Here is a 24,900-nt window from a genome sequence, read left to right on the forward strand (position 1 = left end):
TCAGCCCTACAGCAAAGTACAAATTTGTTTTGTCTGGCTCCCCCCTCGACTGTAAGCTCTGTCTACTATTGTACTATACTCTCATGAGCGCTCAGTACGGTGTTCAGCCCTTAGTAAGCCCTCGAATACCATTGATTATCCTGTGTCTACTCCCCTGTTCGGCACATAGAAAACACCATACCACACTTACTGTTATAATTACTATTACCACCTAGGGACTGGGCCCTTTTGGTGGGCTGTGGAGTTTGAGATGGGGGCAAGCATCCCAGCATCCCTCCTGCTTAATAGGTTGGTCTTTTTTTGTTGTTTTTAATGGTATTTGTTAAGCATTTAACTCCGTGCCAGCCACCGTACAAAGCCCTGGGGTAGATACAAGCTAATCAGGTTGGACACAGTCCATGTCCCTCATGGGACTCACAGTCTTAATCCCCAATTTTACAGATGAGGTAACAGGCACAGAGAAGTCAAGTGACTTGCCCAAGATCACATAGCAGATCAGTGGCAGAGTCAGGTTCTCTGGTTCTCTGACTCTCAGGCCCATGTTCTATCCACTAGGCCACGTTATTTTCTTTTGAAGACTACAGTGATGCTGGTGAGATGGCACCCACTGGTATGAGGCTCACAGAGAGGCTCTCTTGATCCCTGAGGCCATGAAAATAGTCTTGCCCCTTTTTGGGCTCCCTGGCATTTCAGATGAGCACTGCTCAGACACCAGTGGTTAGAGGGAAAAGGTGTGCCCTACTCCACGAGTGTTTGTAGTGGCAATGGTTTCATTCATTCAATCACATTTACCGAGCGCTACGCCGAGCCAACCACACACTGTCACCTGGTCGTCAGTTAGGCCTAGAGCTGGCACACCATTGCACGATGGCAGTCTGTGATCACAGAGCAGAATATCTGAAACCTCACCGGCAGCAGACACCACTGGCTCCTCACTCGTTTCATGAACCACTTCTGTGTAGAATATTCAGGATGGCTTAATAATGCATAATATGAGAGTATGTATTGTGGTATTTACTAAGCACTCAGGGCCTGAGGGGAGTATCTTCCACTGCCTTGCAAAAATCAAGAAAGCAGCAATGAGATAGATATTTGATTGGTATCCTCTATCCGACAAGATAGACTGGCTCATCAGAGCAGGGTCTATTTAGTTAACGGTGATTGTTCCAGGGGGCAGTGCAGCATCACCATAGAGTCACTTCTACTCCTGGCCAGACTTGGAAGGCCTGTTTCCAGCAATTGTCAGACTGCAGAGCCACCCCCACACCGCCACTGCTCCAATGAGGAAAAGATCTCTCCAGAATAGGGTGCATCCAGAACCCATCTCCCTGAGCAGTACCCTCCCCGCACCCAATCAGGGCATATTGTGGATCTGTTCCCTTAAAGCGCTTGATATTCACCCCACCATCAGCCCCTCAGCACTTTTTTAAAATGTATTCAATTTACTTTTATGTCTGTCTCCCCACCCCTAGACCGTAAGCTCCTTATGGGCAGGGAATGTGTCTACCAACTCTGTTGCTGTGTACTCGCCCAAGCACTTAGTCCAGTGCTCTGCACACAGTAAGCATTCATTGGATACCACTGATTGAGTGATTGATTTACTGTGGCCTCTCTCAGCTCTGCACCTGCCCTTCCCTCTCAGGAAAGCCTTCTCAGGAATTCTCTGACTCCCTAAGTAGGCAGGAGCTCAGCTGCAGCTGGGGATCAGGCCATACCCTTTTCTGGTGGACATGGGCCGGACCAGGTGTTCCCAGAGAGCATGAGAGACCAATCCCTTCTTTTGATGTTTAGGCTGCTGGTGGAGGCTTCTAGTACAGGAGCCAAGGTCTACCTTAGGTCTGGTCAGGGTCACACTCTCTGCCAGGAGCTGGGCAGATCGGGCAGCCCTGGAAAGAGAAAAAGAAAAAAAAACCCCACACACCCAGAACTAAACACGATTTGCTTTTATTTCTATCGGGCAGTGTCTGCTCCCAGATGTCAGGCCAACCATTTCTCAGTGTGGGACACTGGGACCTGAAAAGGGAAGTTCCAGTCACCTTCTTCAGCCTCAACCACAAACCTTGGTCCCACAGGAGGAGTAAAGAAAGGTAGGAACTGGAAGAGTGAGGCCACGAGAAGCAGCAGTGGCCATTTAGGGAGACCCAAATCCAGAGGAAGCCTATGTTCTAATATGCAGCCTGGATGGGGCTGCTGCCACCATCCTACTTCAAACCGAGGAGGATTAGACATGCTAAATATAAACATTATTATTGAGTTTCAGTGCAATGAGAGTATGTGTTAAGCACTTCTCGCTGGGAGACTGCAGAAAAGCAGGAGGTGGGAAAGTCTGCTCTTTAAAAAACAAATTTCATGAGTTTCAGGTTGTGGGCACTCAACAGCAGTCAGAGTAAGGGAGAGGTTTTTTCCCCACCCCAAAGACTACTTCTGTGAAAGCACAAACTTCCTTAACAGCCTGCCTGCCATGTGTCAAAGTCTCCTTCCCTTCATCCCGGATCCAGCCCCATTCTTAGGCCTGCCAGGCCCCAGGTCCATTGATGCTGCCTGGGGGCCGGTTCTGGTGACAGACATCCTTTCCAAGGACCAGAACTGGCAACCCATCCTCTGGCACCTCCATGCAAGACCCATGGTTCTGGATTAGATGCAAGCCCCACCAAAGAGGTCCCTTCCATTGCTCGTCCCCAATCACATGCTAGCAACAGTGTGTGTGTATGGGGGTGGGCGGTCCGTCCCTGTTTCTCCAGATGCTAGGACAGAAAGCTAGGAAAACTTGGCTGACTCCAGGATATGGTAGTCTGGAAGCGGCTGCTGCTTCATGAGAATCCCATTGGCAATGGCAGCAAGGAGCTAGGAAACAAAGACAGAGGCATTACCTAAGCATGAAAGGAAGAAAAGAAAAAAGGAATTACTGGGTGGTAGACTGTCTAACCCAGTCTGGTTTGTGCTCTGAAAAGTGTGTCTTGGCCAAGGGTTACAACACTGTGGCCCAGCGATGGCTGTACATACATAAATACACACACACACACACGCACGCAGTGAAGAGGAAGATGAGGACAGTGTCTGAAGGGAGGGAAGGAGACCCATGAACAAGGCAGGGGGAAAAAGAGTTGGCTATCAAGTACCATTAGGTCCTGCCATGGGCAGTGTGGGAATGAACCAGGCAGATCCACAGAGTCTCCCTGCCCTCTCTGTGCACCCCCCCACCAAATAAAGCAGAAGATCCCACCATTACTGTCATCTTAGAAGGGTGTTTAAGGGCTCCTTTTACCCTGTCACATGCATGATCACCAGGACATTTGAAGCAGCCAAGTAGAAGCAGCAAACCAGGATAGTCTTTACTATCAGCCCGTGGCTCAGTGAAAAGAGTACAGGCTTTGGAGTCAGAGGTCATGGGTTCGAATCCCGGCTCCGCCACTTGTCAGCTGTGTGGTTCTGGGCAAGTCACAACTTCTCTGTGCCTCAGTTACCTCATCTGTAAAATGGGGATTAAGACCATGAGCCCCACGTGGGACAACCTGATCACCTTGTATCCCCCCAGTGCTTAGAACAGTGCTTTGCAGATAGTAAGCACTTAAATACTATCATTATTATTATTACCAAGGGAGCTGAAGCTGGTGCTCTCGGTGCATGCAGATATGTGCGCGTGCACGCACACACACACACACACACACACACATACATATATTCCCTCCCTTCCCCCAACCTGACACTTCCTTCCCCAATCCACTCACTAGCCACAGAAACAGAAACACCAGCAGCAACTTGGTACTGGGTTTTCTAAACCCTAGGCCTCCCCTTCTGTGCCCCACGCCCTTCCTTTTCCTTTAAGGAGCCTCCTTCAGGCCTGTTGCTATCCCCGCCCCTGGGAACATCTTGTACAGGACTCACCTGCAGGCAACCCACTACCATGCAGCACCAGAACACAAAGCTGAGGGTAAACTCCAGTCGCTGCTCCAGCTTGGTCCGACAGCCCTAACGAGAAGATGAACAAGTTCATTTGTGAACTCAGGTTCCTCTATCTTTTCAAGATCAGCCCGGGGCCTTTTCCCTCCAGGTCCCATCATCAGACCCTAGGTTCCTCCTTTTCTCCAGTTCTGGAGGACAGTGCTAATGACACCTCCATTATTTATCTCTCTACCACCTCAGATAGCTGTTCAACCTCAATATGGCATCTGGCCTTTCCCACAGAAGCCAGTAAACCAGCTAGAACTGCTCAGGGGCAATGCCAACAGCCTCATTCTTCCAGCAAAAGCTGGAGGATACCAGTCCCTGATTTGATGTGAAACCAACAGACGGAGACCCATCCCCCTCCATTTAAAGCACAAGCGACAGCAAACCCCAGAAACAGCCATTTGAGCAGACCCCCGGCTTGAAACAGCAGGACAGCTGCTGCTGTCAGTCTCCCTGGGCTGCTGCTTTTCATGCAGTCAGGGCTTGGCTCTGCCCATGACTTGCAGTCACCTTTCTTCCCTTTTTGCATGTTGAAGATCTGCGTGGTTTCATCCAGGTGGTAAGGGGGCACTGGCGCCAGGGAATTGGGACTGAAGAAACACAGCCATTAGCTTCATCCCCACAGCTTTTAGGGCCAGGCAGAGAGGGGCGCCAAGATGTCAGCTCCACTTTCATTCATTCAATAGTATTTATTGAGCACTTACTCTGTGCAGAGCAGTGTACTAAGCGCTTGGATAGAGACAGTCCCTGCCCTTTGACGGGCTTACAGTCTAATTGGGGGAGATTACACTTGATACTCCTTGTTGGCTGACTGCCGCCTGGAATGCAGGTGGGGTCTCTCTCCTCCTCACTGGGTTCCAGGGTCAAGCCAGAGGCGCCCTCCTCGCCCCAACCCGCCCAGGTAAGCCTGGGGGACGTGCTTTGGATGAGGCAGGCGTCAGGGCTCGGCGAAACCTACGGGATCAGCCCGCACAGTCCTCATGTCCCTTTTCAGCCTAGAGCCTCCATCTGCCGCTGCTGCCACCCTTGCCCAAATAACGTCAGCTGTGGCTCTGCTGGTACACCCTGAGCTGGCGCTGCTGCCACTTTGGCTGGTGAGAGCAGCTATGGAAGTGAGACAGAGGTGGTGACATGGCAGCAGAGGGCAAGTACTCTCTTCCTTTCTTCCCTCTCCGTCCCTCTTTCCCTTTCCTCCTCTCCCCTGGTTGGCCCCCGTGTCAAAATGTGAAGTAGGCTCATCTTGGGTCCATCCTCCTTTTTTAGTGGTGAAGTGTGTTAGTGTTTGGGAGCAAGAACTTGTTTTCTACATATTACCGAGCAGACCGGGCACCAGGATGGTGCCAGGCAGGGCCTGGCATTCTGGGCTGTGTAAATACACAGGGGCTGAGCGTCGGGAACATCCAGTGACTAAAACAATCCCCCAAGCGCGACAACATCAACAGTGAGCAGAATTTCATTGCCGTTACCTCCCGCTCCTCACCCTACAGTGGGGTTTTCCCTGACACTAGGGAAACGGAACAAGCTGGACTGCCAGAGTCCAAAGCATCATCTCGGCCCAATTCCCGCTTCTAGATGGCACCCCCCCCCCAGTCCAGTTTGGCGAGAGGCCCAGATGTGCGGGTGCAGTCACTGCCACGAGGGACCCATGCTACATGGACTGAGGGATGGGGCTGAGCTAAAAGACCAACAATCCAAGCTGCGGCTCTCATCTCCTCTTCGCCCTCTCCCTCCGCATCACCTACGCACATTGGATCTGTATCCTTTAAGCACCTGAGAGTCACCTCACCCTTTCCCCCTACCCCCAGCACTTAAGTACATATCTGTAATTTATTTTAATGTCTGTCTCCCCGTCTAGGCCATAAGCTCCTTGGGGGCAGGGAACACATCTACCAATTCTGTTGAATTGTTCTCTTCCAAGCTCTTAGTATAGTGGTCTGCACACTGTAAGCACTCAAAAAAGACCAAGGATTGATCCATTCCACCTTTCCTACTACAACCTATCATCTTCACTTTGCTCAACCTACTCACTGTACTTCAATCTCATCTATCATGCAAGCACTCAACAAATATGATTGATTGGGAGGAGCCAGGCTCCCTCTTTCTTTCTACTGGCCCAGGGGCAAGGCTTAAGACAAGGAAGACACACCATCTGTCCTAGGTCTCATTGCATTTAAGCAACTCATTTGCAGGGGGTTAACAATACTAGGTCCCTGTCTGCTTCACCCTGCCCCACTACACCAATGTGGATTTCTTCTCCTTGACCATCCCCTCATTTCTTTGGGGAGTGGCAGAAGAGAGTCCAATCTCCTCTCCATAGCATGACTGCCAGAGGTCCAGGCAGATTGCCTTAATTTTCACACCACCCTCAGCTATTCAGTGAGGCAGCTTGGGAAAGCCTCCTCCTCTCCCCCTCCTCCCCGCCCCAGGGAAACTACAGAGCTGGCACCCTCCCAAGGGTGGCCAGCAGTCCCACCTCTTGGGCTCCAGCTAGCCTAGATGCTGGAATCTCTAGCAGAGATGAGCAAAACCTCTGCAGAGGTGGACGTGGCTCCTACACTTGTCTGCTGGGTGATCTTGGGCAAGTCACTTCTCTGGGCCTTAGTTCCCTCATCTACAAAATGCGGATTAAGACTGTAAACCCCATGCGGAACAGGGACTGTATCCAACTTTATTTTTTATCTACCTGAGTGCTTAGTACAGTGCCTGGAACATAGTAAGTGCTTAAATACCATTTAAAAAAAAAGTTCGCCCCTGGGGGCTTCCGTTAAGTCATCAATCACCTCCTGGTACAGCAGGTCTGGCCGAGCCGGGTCTCCTGTGCAATTGGCAGAGCTCTTCTTGCAACAGCTTTCAGGGAGCCAGAGGTGGCTAGCCTGGCTTGGGCTGAGATCGATGACCCAGTCTGTGTAATTGTGGAGCCCACAGCACTCCAGCTAAGACAGGAGAGAGGAACGTCAGAAGAGCTCAAATCCTGCTCATCCAACAGCGATTTGGGAAAAGTCTAAGCAGGCATGAGCTGGACATACACAGACAAGCGGAGATAGGGAAAGTGGCCACGCTTTTCTTGGGGGGAACGAGAAGGCAGTGGCCTGAGGAGAGCGGGGTGGGGGCTGGGGGCTCACCTGTTCTTGGAGTTCATCCACAGGGCTACTGTGGGGGTTGGAAGAATTCCTGATGTACCAATGGAAAAGCTGATCCATGGCCTTTAACTCCAAGCCTCTCTGGCAGGAAGAAAAAGGAACATTCACACATTCAAACTCACACCCTTTTTTCACCCAACTCAGTCACTCAATGGCATTGAATGAGTGCTTATTGTGTACAGGGCTCTGTACTAAATACTCAGGAGAATACACTATAGCAGAGTTGGTAGACATGATCGCTGCCTACCTGTGACCAAGGGAGGCAGCGTGGTCTAATGGAAAGAGCCCGGGCCTGGGAGTCAGAAGATCTGTATTCTAAACCCGGCTCTGCCACTTGCCTGTTGTGTGTGACCTTGGACAAGCCCTCCCCAGCTCCCTTTGTGACTTCCCTGTGCCTCAGTTTCCTCATCTGTAAAATAGGGATTAAGACTGTGATCCCCATGTGGGACAGGGACTGTGTCCAACTGGATCCACCCCAGCGCTTAGTACAGTGCCTGGCACATAGTAAGCACTTAACAAATGCCACAATTATTACTATTATTATTATTAATAAAATAGGGATGAATGCCAGTTCTCCCTTCTATTTAGACTGTGAGCCCCATGTGGGTCAGGGACTGTGTCTGACCTGATTAACTTGAATTTACCCCAGCGCTTAGAACAGTGCTTAACAAATACCATAAAAGAAAGGAGCTTACAGTATGGGACTCGCATCCTCTATGCCCCTTTCCTTCTTCCTCCTCTTCTGTACCTTATTTTCATGTTTGCCTCCTTGCTAGACTGGAAGTTCCTCGAGAACGAGATGTGTCTGCTAACTCTCCTGTCTCCTTTCAAATCACTCAGTACTCTACTGTGCACACAGCAGGCATCTAATAAGTCAGGCCTGACTGGGGTTCTCATCATGAGAAGCAGCATGGCCTGGTGGAAAGATCTCAGGCCTGGGGATCAGGATCTGGGTTATAATCCCAGCTCTGCCACTTATCCACCGCGTGACCTTGGTCAAGTCACTTCGCTTCTCTGTGCCTCAGTTACCTTCTCTGTAAAATGGGGATTAAATCCTCCTCTCTCTGATTTAGACCAGGAGCCCCATGTGGGACAGGGACAGTGTCCAATCTGATAAACTTGTACCTACCTCAGTGCTTAGAGTGGTGCTTGATACCCAGTAAATGCTTAACAAATACCATACAAAATAAAAATAGAAAAAAATCATCGAGTTCTCCTTTCCTTGAAGGCACAGCTTCAGTTTATAGGAACAGTTTTAGCTTCAGTGGTGAAAAGTGAAACCTACCAACAGCCTCCACTCCAACAGTCACTCCCCCAAAAGGGAAGCTGAACAGCTGGAATGTTGGCCTAGCCCCAATCCCACCTCCTGGGGCCAGATCAACTCCCACCAGGGACCGAAAGGGTGGGGGATGGTGACAGATATTGTAGAGTATCCCAAGCACTTACTGCAGTGCTCTACACCCTCCAGTAGGCACTCAATAAAAACTGGTTGATTGACTGAGTGACCACTGACCCCACCTCCTCATCTCCAGAATTTGGGCATCCCAATCCCTGCTTTCTGATGTAACCCTCACCACTGCTCCCCAACTCCTTGAAATGCATAGGGGGCAGGAGAGGGGGAGATGCCACAACCTAGAAGCTTAGTCCCCTGCCAAATGTGGCAGCCTGACCCTCAGCCCTGCATGTGCTAGGGCCTGGAAGTCAGAAAGTCATGTGTTCTAATCCCGGCTCTGCCACTTCTCTGCTGTGTGACCTAGGGCAAGTCACTTGACTTTTCTGTGCCTTAGTTACTTAGGGATGAAGACTGTGAGCCCCATGTGGGACAGGGGTTGTGTCCAACACAATTTGCTTGTATCCACCCCAGCACTTAGTACAGTGCCTGGTACATATTAAGCGGTTAACAAATACCACAATTATTATTATTAGTGCTGCCCATGTCCCCAGGGCAACCATTCAAGCATTTCAATCCTTTCTCTTCAGGCTCTACCTCAACCACCTGGGCCTGGAGGCGCTCCTGACCTCACCCAGGGGATGGGCAAGGCACGCCCCCCCCCCCCCCCCCCCCCCCCCGCCACCTTCCCAGCTTCTTGCTGGGGGCCAGGTCTCTGGGATTTACCTGCTGCTGCTGGGTAGAAATAGAAGGGGCTGGCAAAACCCACCAGAAGGGAACTTCTCCTAATCACACTCACCTTAAGGGAATAGGCCTGGGCCAAGATGGCCGACGAGGCTTCCAAACAGATCAGCACCACAGTGGCATACATGAACTAGAAAAAAGGAATAGCGGGATGAGGTCAGATGCTGTCAGTAGCTTCTGTCTGCCTTCCATTCCCACTCCCTCAACCCAATCTAAAGCCCTCAGGCAATCAAGCTTGACCAAATTAATCAATCAATGGTATTTATTAAGCACTTACTGTGGGAAGAGCACCGTACTAATGCTTGGGAAAATACAGTAGAGTGGGTAGACATTTTCCCTGCCCACAAGGAGCTGACAGTCTAGAGGGATCATACAGTCTAAGGGGACCATACCCCATCCCAAGTACCTAACTTATAACCGGGGGAAGAAACCCTGCCTAGCAAAGTCCATACTTAGATGATAGTCTAAGGGTCTGGGTTTCATCTGGCTATTGCCCATCTTAATGCCAATTCCTTGGACTTGCAACTTTCCTGGAAGCTGCCAACTTCTCTAGCGCCACTGCAAGGAGAGTCCATGATCATACTGAGATGTGCGACAGTGACCCCGGAGTGTCAAACCCCCCACCCCCCAATCCCCACAGCTGCTGTTCATGCCTTCCCTGTTCTGGGTTGCAGATTAGCCTTTGCACTGAGGAAGGGATGTGCATAAGTATTTCTCCTCACCTATAGTCCCCCAACTTCCCCTTGAGTCTCTCTAAGTCACCCACCCACATAATTAAGTTCTCACAACCCCCAGTGCACTTCTGTACATAACCTGATACTCTGTTACCCCCCCGACTCATCTCCCCACCCTATATTGGCCACTATGGGTTCACCTAAGCACTTGAACCGACAGCCCCCAAACAGTCACTCATATTTATTGAGTGCTTACTGTGTTCAGAGCACTGTATTAAGTGCTTGGGAGAGAACAATATAACATATTCCCTGCCCACAACAAGCTTACCATCTAGAGGGGGAGTCAGACATTAATATGAATAAATTACAGATCTATTCATAAGTGCTGTGGGGCTGGGAGGGGGTGGATGAATAAATGGAGCGACTCAGGGTGATACAGAAGGGAGTGGGAGAAGAGGAAGGAGGGCTTATTAGGGGAGTCCTCTTGGAGGAGATGTGCCATCAATAAGGCTTTGAATGTGGGGGAGAGTGTCTGTCAGTTATGAGGAGGGAGGGCGTTTCAGGCCAGAGGCAGGACATGGGCAAGAGGTCGGCGGTGAGATAGATGAGATCAAGGCACAGTGAGAAGGTTAGCATTAGTGGAGTGAAGTGTGTGGGTTGGGCTGTAGTAGGAGAGCAGCAAAGTGAGGCAGGAGGGGGCAAGGTGATCGAGTGCTTTAAAACCAATGGTGAGGAGTTTCTATCTGATGTGAAAGTGGATGGGCAACCACTGGAGATTCCTGAGGAGAGGGGAACCATGGCCAGAACGTTTCTGTAGAAAAATGATACGGGCAGCAGAGTGAAGTATGGACTGGATAATAATAATAATGATAATGTTGGTATTTGTTAAGCGCTTACTATGTGCCGAGCACTGTTCTAAGCGCTGGGGTAGACACAGGGGAATCAGGTTGTCCCACGTGGGGCTCACAGTCTTAATCCCCATTTTACAGATGAGGTAACTGAGGCACCGAGAAGTGAAATGACTTGCCCAAAGTCACATAGCTGACAAGTGGCAGAGCCAGGATTCGAACCCATGACCTCTGACTCCAAAGCCCATGCTCTTTCCACTGAGCCACGGAGAGATAGGAGGCTGGGGGGTAAAACAAGGAGGCTGATACAGTAATCAAGGTGGGATAGGACAAGTGATTAGATTAACATGGTAGCAGTTTGGATGGAGAGGAAAGGTACTCCCCCTGTACAGCACTTTTATATAAATATCTTTAAACTAGGTTGCTCCCCATTACCTCTTATTTTCGGGTTTCCCCTACTAGATAGCAAGCTTCTAGAAGGCAGGAATCATTTCTAACTCTGTTGTATCCTCCCAAGCACTTAATTCAGTGCTTCCCCACCCTTCACTCCACAAAAACTGCCCTAAGGTCACCAATGACCTCCTTCTTGCCAAAACAAACGGCCTCCTCTCCTTCCTAATCCTCCTCAACTTTTCTGTTGTAGAGCAGTCCATGGCACATAGTAAGCACTTCACAAATACCATAATAAAAATAATAAACACGTAGACCACCTCCTGCTCCTGGAAACATGATCTAACCTTAGTTTTAACAACACTATCCTTTTCTGTTTCTCCTCTCTGGCTGCTCAGTCTCTTTTGCAGGCTCCTCATTTCCCTTTTACCATCTGTGTGGGCACTTCAAGGCTTACACAGCCATGGGTCCTTTTTTATTCTCCATCTACACCCACTCCCCTGGAGAACTCATTCTCCAGGGAGAATGAGAAGCAGCATGGCATAGTGGATAGAACACAGAACCTTGGCATCATCCTCAACTCACCTATCTTATTCAGCCCCCACATTCAATTTTTCACCAAATCCTGTTGGTTCTACCTTCACAACATTGCTAAAATCCACTCTTTCCTCTCTGTGCAAACTGCTACCATGCAGATCCTAGCACTCATCCTATCCTGCCTTGGCTATTGCATCAGCCTCTTCCCTGACCACCCCTCCTCCTGTCTCTCCCCACTCCAGACTCTCACTCTGCTCCCTGGATCATTTTTCTGATAAACTATTCAGCCCATATCTCCCCACTTCTCAAAAACCTCCAGTGGTTGCCCATCCACTTCCACATCCACTTAGGAAAGCAGCATGGTGTAGTGGATAGAGCACGGTCCTGGGAGTTAGAAGGTCATGGGATCTAATCCCAGCTCCATCGCTTAACTGCTGTGAGACCTTGGGGGAGACACTTAACTTCCCTGTGCCTCAGTTACCTCATCTGTAAAATGGGGATTAAGACTGCAAGCCCAATGTGGAACAGGGACTATGTCCAACCTGATTTAATTATATCTGCCTCAGCACTTAGAACAGTGCCTGGCACATAGTAAGCGCTTAACAAATGACATTATTATTATTCCACATCAAACAGAAACTCATTTCCTTTGGCTTTAAGCACTCAATCGCCTTGCCTCGATCTCTACTTCAACCCAACCTGCACACGCCGCTTCTGTGACAGCCTACTCACCGTACCTCAATCTCATCTTTCCTCACTGCCGACCTCTTGTCTACGGTCTTCCTTGGGCCCAGAACTCCCAGCCCCTTCATATCCAACAGTCCACCACTCTCCCCACCTTCAAAACTCTTCTAAAATCCCATCTCTACAAGAGGCCTTCCCACACTAAGCCCTTTATTTCCCCTTTCCGCCCTCCCCTCTATGCACTTGATTGAGTACCCCTTAAGCACTTTGCCATTCACCCCAGCCCCACAGCACTTATGTAAATATTCTTTTACTCTAGCTGCCTTATCCAAAATCCATTTTAATGTCTGTCTCCCCACCTGATAATGTCTACCAACACTGCTGTATCATACTTTCCCAAGTGCTTATTGCAATGTTCTGCATAAAGCAAGCACTCAAATTCCATTGATTGCACACAGTAGGTCGTTCAATAAATGCTATCGATTGATAGATATTTCTGTGTCTGAGGCAACGGTAGAGAGGGGTAGGAGAAGTTAGTATAAGTGTCACAGGTTGGGGAAGGGAGAAACTCGGAAATCATGGATACTGCAGATAAATGCAATCCCCAGCTTTAAAAAAAACCAAAATAAAAAATACAAAGCCCCAAAAGATCTTCATTTTAGCTCGTTTCAAAATTTCAATCTCTTCCCTCACCAAATTTTTCACCGGAACTGCTAATAAGTCGTGTGGTGTAGAAGTACTGAGCTGCTGTGATTTATCAGTATCTGTTTGGGTGACCTCTGTCTGACAGCAAGACTAGATGCCTTTGGGGCTGCTCCAGCTGTGCCCAAGCTCCGAGTGGGTCTCCTGGCTGGCAAAAGTGGGCCTTCTTTCCAAGCCTCAGCCAGCACCCTGGTGATGACACCAACCAACGCCAGGCCAATGGAGCAAATTCTGTTAGCAACTCACTTTCACGTCAGCCTTTTGGACCACTAAAATGACATTTCACTGAACTCTGTGCTAAAGTTCCCTCTGGACCAAGACCAAATGAGGAGAAGCAGCATGCCTAGTGGATAGAACATGGGGCTGGAAGTCAAAAGGACCTGGGTTCTAATCCCGGTTCTACCACTTGCTGCTGCATGACCTTGGGCAAGTCACTTTACTTCTCTGGGCCTCGGTTACCTCATCTGTAAAATGGGGATTAAGACTGCGAACCTTTGTGGGACAGAGACTGTGTCCAACTCCATTAACTCGTATCTTCTCCAGCACTTAATACAATGCCTGGCACATAGTAAGCGCTTAAAAAATACCACAATTATAAGGAGCAACGCAGTCCAACAGGTGACTACTTCTAAAAGCTTTGTCTGAAAAATCTAAAGAAATTACGGGGATGGAAAAAGTCTTCATTCCAGTTGCCTCTATTCACACTCACCCGCTCAGCCACTTTCTTTGAGCCCTCAAGCTTTTCCAGGAAATCAGACCTGCTCTAAGTGAAACAGCAGATGGGTCTGTTGGGTTTGGGCTAGAAAAATCAATGTATGTTTGATGATTTACACACACGCACACAGATGAGACACACACACACACACACACACACACACACACTCTGTTCCTCCCTTGACATCATCTACTTATAGGCTCCCTCAGACTATGGAAAATATCATTTGAGGGGAGGGATGCGACGCTATTTACGGTAACCACAGATCTTGCCGCTTCCCCCGGGATACAGCGGAGAAGCTGTTTCCCACTAGACAGCCAAACCACTCAATTGCAAAGGACAGGAGCTAAAGGGCTCACATCAACCAATCAAAACCGTAGCGGGGGCTGAAGTCGGGAAAAAAAAACACGGCGCAGCAGAAGCCGTAATCCAGTCAGGATAACCGAGATTCCCCAAATGGGTCTCTTGCCAAGAGATGTCGAGAAGCTAAGCATGGTTGTTTCTGGAAAAAGAACTGCCCGATGGTGTCATTACTGGAGAAGTCACCAGGTAAGACTGGCATCACATTGTCTCTGCCTCTCCGCTAGGAAGCATCCTTCCCCGCACCGCCCCCAATCCGTCAAGAACAGTCGTACTTTCCCAAGCACTTAGTACAGTGCATCCCACCCTGCGGACGCTCGATAAATACCACTGCCGCTACAACTACCGGCTCCACATACTCACGGTTCCTTGCCGCCAGCGAGCGCTTCTATTGGGAGTAGAGAGGCCCAGGCCACCAGCGGGAAGCAGCAGAAAGGCCGCAGCCATGGCCAACCAGCCGGGAAGAGCCAGGTAGTCGTCTTGAAAGAAATGCTTGTAGTGCTTGTAGGTTATGATCACGAAGGCTCCCCCAAGGGCCATAGCAATCGCAGCTCCCTGGAATCAAGAGAAAGCCCCTGAGCCAGGGGGCCTGAAAAGACCAACCCTGGTTTCCAAACACTCCCAACTCTGGATCCCTCTGGAGCTGTCACTCTAGCATAAAACGCCCCTGAGTTCTGGAGAAGGTAATCTATTTCTTGGCTTCTCAGGGGAAAAAAACCAAAAAAAACCAGAACAAAAAACCAAAATGTCTGTCCACATAGAATTTCCAAATTATTTTAAGACATGATAACTGTGATATGTGATAAGTGCTTACTATATGCCCAGCTCTGTACTAAGTGTTGGGGTGAATACAGGACAATCAGGTCCTGTTTAGGGTTCACAGAGTAAGTAGGAGGGAGAACTGGTATTGAATCCCCATTTTGCAGATAAAGGAACTGAGCCCCAGAGAAGTGATATGACTTTCCCAAAATCACACAGCAGGTAAGTGACGGAACTAGGATTAGAAACCCAGGTCCCCTGACTCCCAGGCCCAGGCTCTTTCTGTTAGGTCATGCTGCTTCCCATTGCCTTTATGAAACCTTTAATTAATATTTGCTGAGTGCCCAGATGCTTGGCCCAATCTAAAGCAAGAGGGGGAGAGGTTGTTCACTTCAACTGGCTGGTGACACCATAATAATTCCTCAAACTTGTTAAACGCTCTTATTGTTTCAAAGCATTTTCGCATATCTGTGATCTCAGTTGATCCTTACAATAGTCTCGCAAAGGCAGGTAGCAGCCTCATTTTACAGAAGAAACAGAAGCTCCAGAGAGATGAAGTGACTTGCCCAAGATCACGCAGGATCTGGAATCAGGATCAGAGCTGGAGTCAGAATCTGGATCTTCTACACTCAGATCCATGCTGGGTCCACAAGACCCCGCTGCCTCCTGTGGGACCTGTGGGATCCAGTCAAGATGGAGCAATGGGCAGGGAGAAATAGGATGACATAACTGGAATCCCTCTAGACTGTAAGCTGAGTTGGGGGGCAGGGACTGGGCCCACCTGTGAGCTTGGGGCAGGAATTACCACTCTTTATGTACTGTATGTACTGGAGAAGCAGCGTGGCTCAGTGGAAAGAGCATGGGCTTTGGAGTCAGGGCTCATGAGTTCGAATCCCAGCTCTGCCACTTGTTGGCTGTGTGACTGTGGGCAAGTCACTTAACTTCTCTGTGCCTCAGTTCCCTCATCTGTAAAATGGGGATTAAGACTGTGAGCCCCACGTGGGACAACCTGATTCCCCTATGTCTACCCCAGCGCTTAGAACAGTGCTCGGCACATAGTAAGCGCTTAACAAATACCAACATTATTATTATTATTATTACTGTACTTTCCCAAGTGCTTAGTACAGTGCTCTGCACACGGTAAGTGCTTAATAAATACGACTGAAGGAATGAACTCTCTTGTATTGTACTCTCCCAAGCACTTAGTACAATGTTCATGCACACAGTAAGTGCTCAATAAATACCAGTGATTGATTTAGTCTCGCCAACATGCAAGCCCAAATCCCACAGTGCTTTTCATCTACTCCCACAAGGTGAGGTGGCAAATAGAACCACTCAAGATTTCTAAGAGAAACTGCCATTTAGCGATGGTCGATATCTGCCTTAAACAAAGCAGCTACAGACCTTAACGATACTCAGTAACCCCACAGCCAATTCAGAAGTAGTAATAGTAGCAGCATTTATTGGGCATTTACTTGATGCAGGGCACTGTACTAAGTGCTCAGGAAGAACAGAATAAAGTTATGGCATATTTCCTGCCACGCTCGAATGGGGGAGACAACTCAAATTTTCACAACCATTTATTTGGTCCACTCCAGCAGATTCTTCTCTCTCCCTCCCTCCAGGCTTGCATCTCCTCCTGCCTTCGGGACATCTCTACTTGGATATCTTCCCGCCACCTAAAACTCAGCACGTCCAAGACAGAGCTCTTTATCTTCCCTCCTAAACTCTGTCCTCTCCCTGACTTTCCCATCCTTCCCGTCTCACTAGCCTGCAATCCTGGTGTCATCCTTGACTCCCCTCTCTCATTCACCCCAGATAGCCAATCTGTCACCAAAACCTGCCAGTCTCACCTTCACAACATTGCCAAGACCCGCCCTTTCCTCTCCATCCAAACCGCTACCATGTAGTATAATCACTCATCCTATCCCGACTGGATTACTGCATCAGCTTCCTTTCTGACCTCCCAACCTCCTGTCTCTCCCCACTTCAGTCAAATACTTCACTCCGCTGCCCGGATTATCTTTCTACAGAAACGTTCTGGGCATGTCACCCCCCTCCTCAAAAATCTCCAGTGGCTGCCTATCAGCCTCAAATCAAACAAAAACTCACTATTGGCTTCAAAGCTCTCCATCTCCTTGTCCCTTCTTACTTCACCTCCCTTCTCTCCTTCCACATCCCAGCCTGCACACTCCACTCCTCTGGTGCTAACCTTCTCTCTGTACCTCGTTCTCACCTGTCCCGCCATTGACCCCTGGCCCACATCCTACCTCTGGCCTGGAATACATTCCCTTCTCAAATCCGCCAATCACACCTCCCCCCTTCAAAGCCCTAATGAAGGTGCACCTCCTCCGAGAGGCCTTCTCAGAATAAGTCCCCCTTTTCTTCAGCTCCCCCTCCCCCCATCGCCCCAACTCGCTCCCTTTGCTCTACCTCCCCTCCCTGCCCCACAGCATGTGTGTGTATATGTACGTAGCTGAAATTCTATTTATATTGATGCTTGTTTACTTGTTTTGATGTGTCTATATCTATAATTCTATTTATTTATATTGATGCCTGTTTACTTATTTTGATGGCTGTCTCCCCCCTTCTAGACTGTAAGTCCGGGAAGGACGGGGATTGTCTCTCTTTATTGCTGAATTGTAATAATAATAATGATAATGTTGGTATTTGTTAAGCGCTTACTATGTGCAGAACACTGTTCTAAGCGCTGGGGGAGATACACGGTAATCAGGTTGTCCCACGTGAGGCTCACAGTCTTCATCCCCATTTTACAGATGAGGGAACTGAGGCACAGAGAAGTTAAGTGATCTGCCCACAGTCACACAGCTGACAAGTGGCAAAGCCGGGATTCGAACCTATGACCTCTGACTCCCAAGCCCGTGCTCTTTTCACTGAGCCACGCTGCTTCTCTGGTACTTTCCAAGCACTTAATACAGTGCTCTGCACACTGTAAGTGCTCAATAAATATGATTGAATGAATGAATGTGCTTTGCACACAGTAAGCGCTCAATAAATATGACAATGAATGAATGAAAGTGAAAATCAGTTCTTAAGTAGTAGAGCTAGCTGAAGGGATGACAGAGCTAGGGGTGATGGGAAGTGAATCGGGGAAAGCTTGCTGGAGATGGTGGGATTTCAGGAGGGCTCTGAGTCTGGGGAGAGCTGGGGGGTCTGATGTGGGGGAGGAAGCTCCACACCAGGGGAACAGCGTGAGGAAGGGGACGGAGGTGGGAGAGTCGAGAGCGAGGGACAGCTGTAAGACCATCTTGGGATGAGCAAAGAGAGAGGGTTGGGGAATAGTGGGTGAAGAGAGCAGATGGGTAAGGTAGGGTCAGGAGGTGGAGAGCCTTGATGCCAACTAGACACTTTTAAAAAGTATAACCTCAAAGACTCTTTTCTATATCATCTCTTCACCCACCCTCCACCCAGTAACCCTTCATCATTTCAAACTAACCTTTTCTATCTCACTGCTCTTGTTTATAGATTGGAGAGTTCTGGCAGAGGCCCACATCAAAAGTGAACAGTGTCTCTTTTCATTAATAGTGAATTCTTGAAACCGGCTAGGGAAAAGAAAAAGAGGGCAGGGCCTTCAACTGGGAGGTGGGTAATGGTGCTGAAAAATCAGGAACGTGGGGGAAATTCATAAACCAATAATAATAATGGTACTTGCTAAGTACTATGTGCCAAGTACTGTTCTAAATGCAGGGGTAGATACAAATTAATCTGGTTGGACATGGTCCCTGTCCCACATTGGACTCACACTCTTAAATCTCATTTTTTACAGATGAGGTAACTGAGGCACAGAGAAGTTAAGTGACTTGCCCAAGGTCACACAACAGACAGGTGGTGGAGTCGGGATTAAAACCTAGGACCTTCCGACTCCCAGGCCCGTGCTCTATCCACTACACCATGCTGTTTCTCACCGTGCTTGCATCAGCTCAACCCAGGACTCTGTCTCCAACAGCGACGGAGACGGTGGGGACCGACAGATGAGCCTCTGTCCTGAGACTTCAGGGCCAAGAACCTGTGTGCTGGAATTAATTATAGTACTAGTGGTTTGCACCATGCTATTCCCACTCGTAATAATGATGATGATGATAATATTTAGGCAATCTGTGCCAAATGCTGTAATAATAATAATGGTATTTGTTAAATGCTTACTATGTGCCAAGCACTGCATTAAGCACTGGGGTTGATCAAGATAATGAGGTTGGGCACAATCCCTTGTCCCCGATGGGACTCACAGTCAAATTGGAGGGAGAACAAGTACTGAATCCCCATTTTACAGATGAGGAAACTGAGGCCCAGTGAAGGTAAGTGACTTGCCCAAGATCACATGGCAGGCAGGCAGCAGAGTTGGGGTGAGAACCCAGGTACTCTGACTCCCAGCCCCATGCTCTTTTCACTGGGCCACTCTGCTTCTCCCAGTGATCAACTCAGCAGTTTGCAGAATGAAAAATAGGGCCAGGCGGGCTGGGCCTCTCAGACTGGCTCCTGACCGCCAACACACATACTCTCCAGGCGAGGCCTGCTTTCCACAGTAAACTCAAGATCTCTCATCTTGGTCACCCATGGGTGAGGCCATGGGGTCTGCTAACCTCCTGATGCTAAGAGAACAGTGATGGGGCAGACACTTCCAATGAGGATTCTGTACAAGAAGTCCTCAGAAAAGCCCACGTTCCCAAGGTTCCCTTACAGACTGCGCATGTCCTGTCCTGCAAACAAAAACCCATACTACCCGAGTGATTGCTCTGGCTGTGACCTTGGCATACATTCTGTATTTTAAGGTAACATTACAGGCAAAGGAGGGGAAGGGGCACCAACCTCTAGGTCTCTGCACTGAGCCATGGTATTCAGCAAAGCCTTGTTGATTCTGGCCCACAGTAACTTTTAGAGGGCTTGCACCTGCCCCACTGGATTCCTGTCCTGGGTGCCCTTGTCGATAGTGTGTGTGTGTTGGGGGGGAAGGGGGGATGAGGAGGAGAGGGGTATAGGGATGTAGATCTCTCGCCCACATCCTGCCTCTGGCTTGGAACGTCCTCCCTCTTCATGTCCGACAGAAAATTACTCTCCCCTCCTTCGAAGCCTCACTGAAGGCACATCTCCAAGAAGCCTTCCCTGATGAAGCCTTCCTTTCCTCTTCTCCCATCCACTTCTGAATCACCCTTTTTCCCTTCATTCATCTCCTCTCCCAGCCCCACAGCACTGAGGTGCAGATCCATAATTTATTTATATTAATGTCTGTCTCCCCCTCTAGACTGCAAGCTCATTGTGGGCAGGAAATGTGTGTGTTTGTTATATTATACTCTCCCAATCACTAAGTACAGCACTCTGCACACAGTAAGCACTCAATAACTACGATCGACTGACTGACAGAGATGGGATCCTCGTGGCTCTTGAAGACAAGAGATGGTTTAAAGGGCAACTCTGCTGAGTCTGTGGGAGGGGGGACAGTGCTAATTGATGTGGGGGGAGGGGAGCAACCTCAGGCAATCCCACCTCTCTCACTGCCATGCTATTTCTGCATAAGGCCAAAGAAGGAGAGCATCGAAAGGAGGCCGAGGCCGATGGACATGTCTACGCTCTGCACCCAGGACCAGCCCCGCTGGCCCTGTTGCTGTTTACACAGGGCCTCACGCTGGGCCTGCTGGCACCAGTCCCGCTCCAGCTGCTCCCTGTAGTACACCTGGTAAAAGACGTCAAAGTCAAATGCAGTTCGGTGGGGGTCAGGGTCTGGGCCCAGGCCGTCAGCCTCCCTACACCCTGGAGGTCCTCAGGGCTAGGCAGGCCGTGGTCCAACTTGGGGTGCAGGGTGACACTGCCCAGCAACTGCCTTAACTCAGCCCTTTCCTCTGCCAGGCAAAACTATTTTTCTTCCCTCATTGACACCCATACCCATCACCCCCGCCAATTGTTCTGGACTTTTAACTCTCTCCTCAGGCCCCCTGTCCTCCCCCTCCCCCATCCCTCACCCTCAACGATCTGGCCACCTACTTCATTACAAAAATTAACACTATCAAGTCTGAGTTCCCCAAAGTCACCCTTCCCCCTTCTCCATCCCCCCCACTCTCAACCGTCTCCCCTACTTTCCCATCCTTCCCTGCAGCATCCTCAGAGGAGATCTCCTCCCTCCTCACAAGTGCCACCCCCTCCACCTGTGCTTCGGACCCCATTCCCGCTCACCTTATAAAAACTATCGCCCCTTCCCTCCTCCCCTCCTTAACTTCTATCTTTAACCACTCACTCGCCAATGGCTTCTTCCTCTCTACCTTCAAACATGCCCATGTCTCTCCCATCCTAAAAAAACCCCTCTCTCGACCCCACTTCCCCTTCCAGTTATCGTTCTCTCTCTCTCCTACCCTTCCTTTCCAAACTCCTAGAACAAGTCATCTACATTCGCTGCCTTGAATTCCTCAACTTCAACTCTCTCCTGGACTCCCTCCGATCTGGCTTCCGTTCCCTCCGCTCCACCAAAACTGCCCTCTCAAAGGTCACCCATGACCTCCTTCTTGCCAAATCCAATGGGTCCTACTCTATCCTAATCCTCCTCGACCTCTCAGCTGCCTTTGACACATTAGCGACGTGGGGCTGGGCGAGGGACTGAACAGCCGATTAGACTGTGAGCCCATCATTGGGCAGGGATTGTCTCTATCTGTTGCCAAATTGTACATTCCAAGCGCTTAGTACAGTGCTCTGCACATAGTAAGCACTCAATAAATACTACTGAATGAACTGGCACATTTTCTGCAGCAGAGGATCAGTGAACAAGTCTTAGGGTTAAAACGGAAGTGTGGGAGTCAGTCTGTCAGTCTTGAGCAATCACATTTATTGAGCACCTACAGTGTGCAGAGCACTTGGGAGAATACAAAAGAGGTGGTAGACATTTTCCCTGCCCACAAGGCGCTTACAGTCATACAGGGGAAGACACATTAAATGCTCAATAAATACGATTGAGTGAATGAAAGACAGACACTAAAATGAATTATGGATATTTACCCAGGGGCTGAGGAGCTGAGGCTGGGGTGGATGAAGGGTACAAATCCAAGTGCAAGGGTGTTGCAGAAGGGAGAGGGATTGGGGGAAATAAGGGCTCAGTTGGAGAAGGCCTCTTGGAGGAGATGTGATTTTAATAGGGCTTTGAAGGAGGGGAGAGTGATGGTCTGTCAGATACGAAGTGGGAGAGGGTTCTGGGCTGGAGGCAGGGCATGGGCAAGAGGTCAGTAGTGAGATAGAGGAAATCAAGGTACAATGGGTAGATTGGTGTTACAGCAGTGAGGTGAGCATGCTGGGCCACAGTAGAATATAAGTGAGGTAAAATAGGAGGAGGAAGCTGATTCAGTGCTTTAAAGGCCTGTAGTAAGGAGTTTGACACGGAGGTGGACAGGCAACTACTGGAGCTTCTTGAGGAGTGGAGAAACATGGACTGAACATTTTTGTGGAAAAATGATCTGGGGAGCAGAGTGGAATATGGACTGGAATGGGGAGAGGCAGGAGGCCAGCAAAGAGACTGATGCAGTAGACAAGGCGGGAAAGAATAAGTGCTTGGATCAATGTGACAGCAGTTACGATAGAGAGGAAAGGATGGATTTTAGTGATGTTGTGAAGGTAGAACCAGCAGGATTTGGTGACATTAAATATTTGGGTTGAATGAGATTGATGAGTCAAGAAAAACAGCATGGTTACGGATCTGTGAGAAAGAGAAGATGGTGGTGCTGCTACAGTGATGGGAAAGTCATGGGGAGGACTAGGGTTGGGTGGGAAGATGAGTTCTGTTTTGGATACAATAAATTTGACGTGTCAGTGGGACATCCAAGTAGAGATGTCTGAAGTCGGGGGGAAATACAAGACTCATAGAAGGCAGACACCAGTACCAGGTGATATCAGAAGGATAACAATAATTGTTGTGTTTGTTTAGCACTTACTTTTTGGCAAGACTGTTAAGTCCTGGAGTAGAGACAAGATAATCAAGTCAGGCGGAGTTCCTGTCCCACACAGGGCTCACAGTTAAAGTAGATATTGAATCCCCACTCTACAGATGAGAAAACTGAGGCACAGAAAAGTTAAGTGCCTGGCCCAAGGTCACACAGTAGGCAAATGACAATCCTGGGACTAGAACTCAGGTCCTCTGACTCCTAGGGCTGTACTTTTCCCACTAGACCATTCTGCTTCTCAAAACATAGAATGCAAACTCCCGGGGGGCAGAATCTAACTGGGGAACCAAGACTCCCACACCATCAATGGTATTTATTAAGGATGTATTTTTATGCAGAGAACTGTACTAAGTACCTGGGAGAGTTCAATACAAGAAAATTGGTAGGCACGATCCCTGATCCCTGTCCACAAGGAGCTTACAGCTTAGAGGGAGAGACAGACATTGAAATAAATTACAGATAGGGGACATGGCATAGTATAAGGATATGTACATAAGTGCTGGGACTGAGGGTGGGGTGACACTCAGGTAATCAATGGTATTTGAGTGCTTCTGTGCTAAGCACTTACTAAGTGCTTGGGAGAATACAATTCAATGGAGTTGGTAGACAGGATCCCCCTGCCCACAAGGAGTTTACAGTCTACAGGGGGATTACAGATAGGGGAAATATTTGGGTAGAAGGTTCTGTACCATGATTGGTTTGGGAAGGGATTGTGGTAGGCTCCCTGGAGGAGGTGGCCTCAAGCTGTCATTGAACACGGTGGTAGTGGGCCGCACAGAATGGACAGCTTTGGTCAAACCTCAGAGAGGGGAGGACTGATCAGAGGAATAACAGAAAGCCAAGTGGGGCCTGTCCTGGGTCAGATGCAGATTGGGTCTGGGAGCAGCAGGACAATGCCTCTCCCATTTGCCTTGTGTTAAGGAGCCTTTGATCAGCTGGTGCCTCTGCTCATTCCCCATGACATAGCACTTAACAGGAGGGAGAGGAAGAGGAACCTTTACAGTTACACCACATCTGAGAGCTCGTTCCTGAGTTCAATGGTTTGGCTGAATCTTTACAGCTTCCCAGGGTCCAGGGAAAAGCACTCAGCAGAGAGGAGGACATTGCCCCAGGGGGGTAATGGCTACCTAGTAATGCCCATCTACAGTCTAATCTAGCCCATAGGCTTGTTGTGGGCAGGGAACATGTCTACCAACTCTGTTGTAGTATAATCTCCCCAGCATTTAGTACAGCGCTCTAGTAACACAGTAAGCACTCAGTGAATACGACTGATTGATCGATTGGGAGGGCCGGGAGGGAGTCGGATTCACTCTGGCCTGGAATGTTTTCACCCTGTCCCCTCTTCGCGTCGGGGCTCCCACCATCACCCAAGCCTTTCCCTAGAGATACGATCCCGGAAAAGGGGGAACGCCAAAGCAGTTAACCATGTTTCCAAGAACCGGTGAGTTGGGGGACGAACGCAAAGGGCGTTGAGACGTGACCCCGTCTCCCAAATTCTCCAGTCTCCCCTCCGCTTCCCCTGTATGGGCTCAGACGTGACCTTTGGCCAAGGGAGGGAGGGGGGTCACATGCCCGTGGGTGGGTGCTGGGGTGCGATCTGCTGCAGGGGAGAGGGGGAGAGACGGGACTGGATAAGAAGTTAGACCAACCCGTTTCCTTCCTCTCCCACCTCTGAGCTTTGACCCTGACCCTCCATCCCGCGGAGGACAGCCTCCCCGCCCCATCCCCATTTCTCTCCCGAAGGGAAAGGAGGCGGAGGGGGGCCGCGCTCAGGCCGGGAGTTCCGTGACCTTAGGGGGAAGGGAGAGGACGGAGGGGAGGGAACGCTAGGCTGCTACTACCGTCCCGTCCCGCCCCGCCCCGCCATTCCCCCTGCGCAGCTCTGACCTCAGCTGCCGCTCGCTCGCCTTGCCCCCGCGGGGGCAACACCTACCCAGAGGAGGAGACTGAGGAGCCCAAGCAGTACTCTGGCGGAGGAGGCGGCGACCACGGAGCCCATAGCCGAGACGGACGGGCAGACAAAAGACCGGGACTGCGGGCAAGCGGGCGGCTCGGGGTTTTAGCCCGCCTTCCGA

General features: G+C 49.6%; 1 protein-coding gene across 2 annotated transcripts; it reads right to left on the reverse strand.

Moving 5' to 3' along the window:
• Positions 1 to 1,928: 1,928 nt before the first annotated feature.
• LOC114806360 (tetraspanin-3-like) lies at positions 1,929 to 24,900 on the reverse strand. 2 transcript variants are annotated; one of them, XM_029050000.2, is made up of 7 exons: positions 24,759 to 24,900; positions 14,496 to 14,687; positions 9,278 to 9,352; positions 7,071 to 7,169; positions 6,729 to 6,881; positions 3,886 to 3,969; positions 1,929 to 2,844 (listed from the first exon to the last, which is right to left on the reverse strand). In XM_029050000.2, exons 1-7 carry the CDS (start codon positions 24,822 to 24,824, stop codon positions 2,758 to 2,760), a joined length of 756 nt encoding a protein of 251 aa, XP_028905833.1. In that variant the 5' UTR covers positions 24,825 to 24,900; the 3' UTR covers positions 1,929 to 2,757. The 2 variants fall into 2 exon arrangements, with proteins under 2 accessions (XP_028905833.1, XP_028905835.1); XM_029050002.2 differs by lacking the exon at positions 1,929 to 2,844 and adding an exon at positions 3,308 to 3,469.

The sequence above is a fragment of the Ornithorhynchus anatinus genome, chromosome X1 (genome assembly GCF_004115215.2).
Source record: "Ornithorhynchus anatinus isolate Pmale09 chromosome X1, mOrnAna1.pri.v4, whole genome shotgun sequence".
In the NCBI taxonomy this organism is placed as follows: Eukaryota; Metazoa; Chordata; class Mammalia; order Monotremata; family Ornithorhynchidae; genus Ornithorhynchus; species Ornithorhynchus anatinus.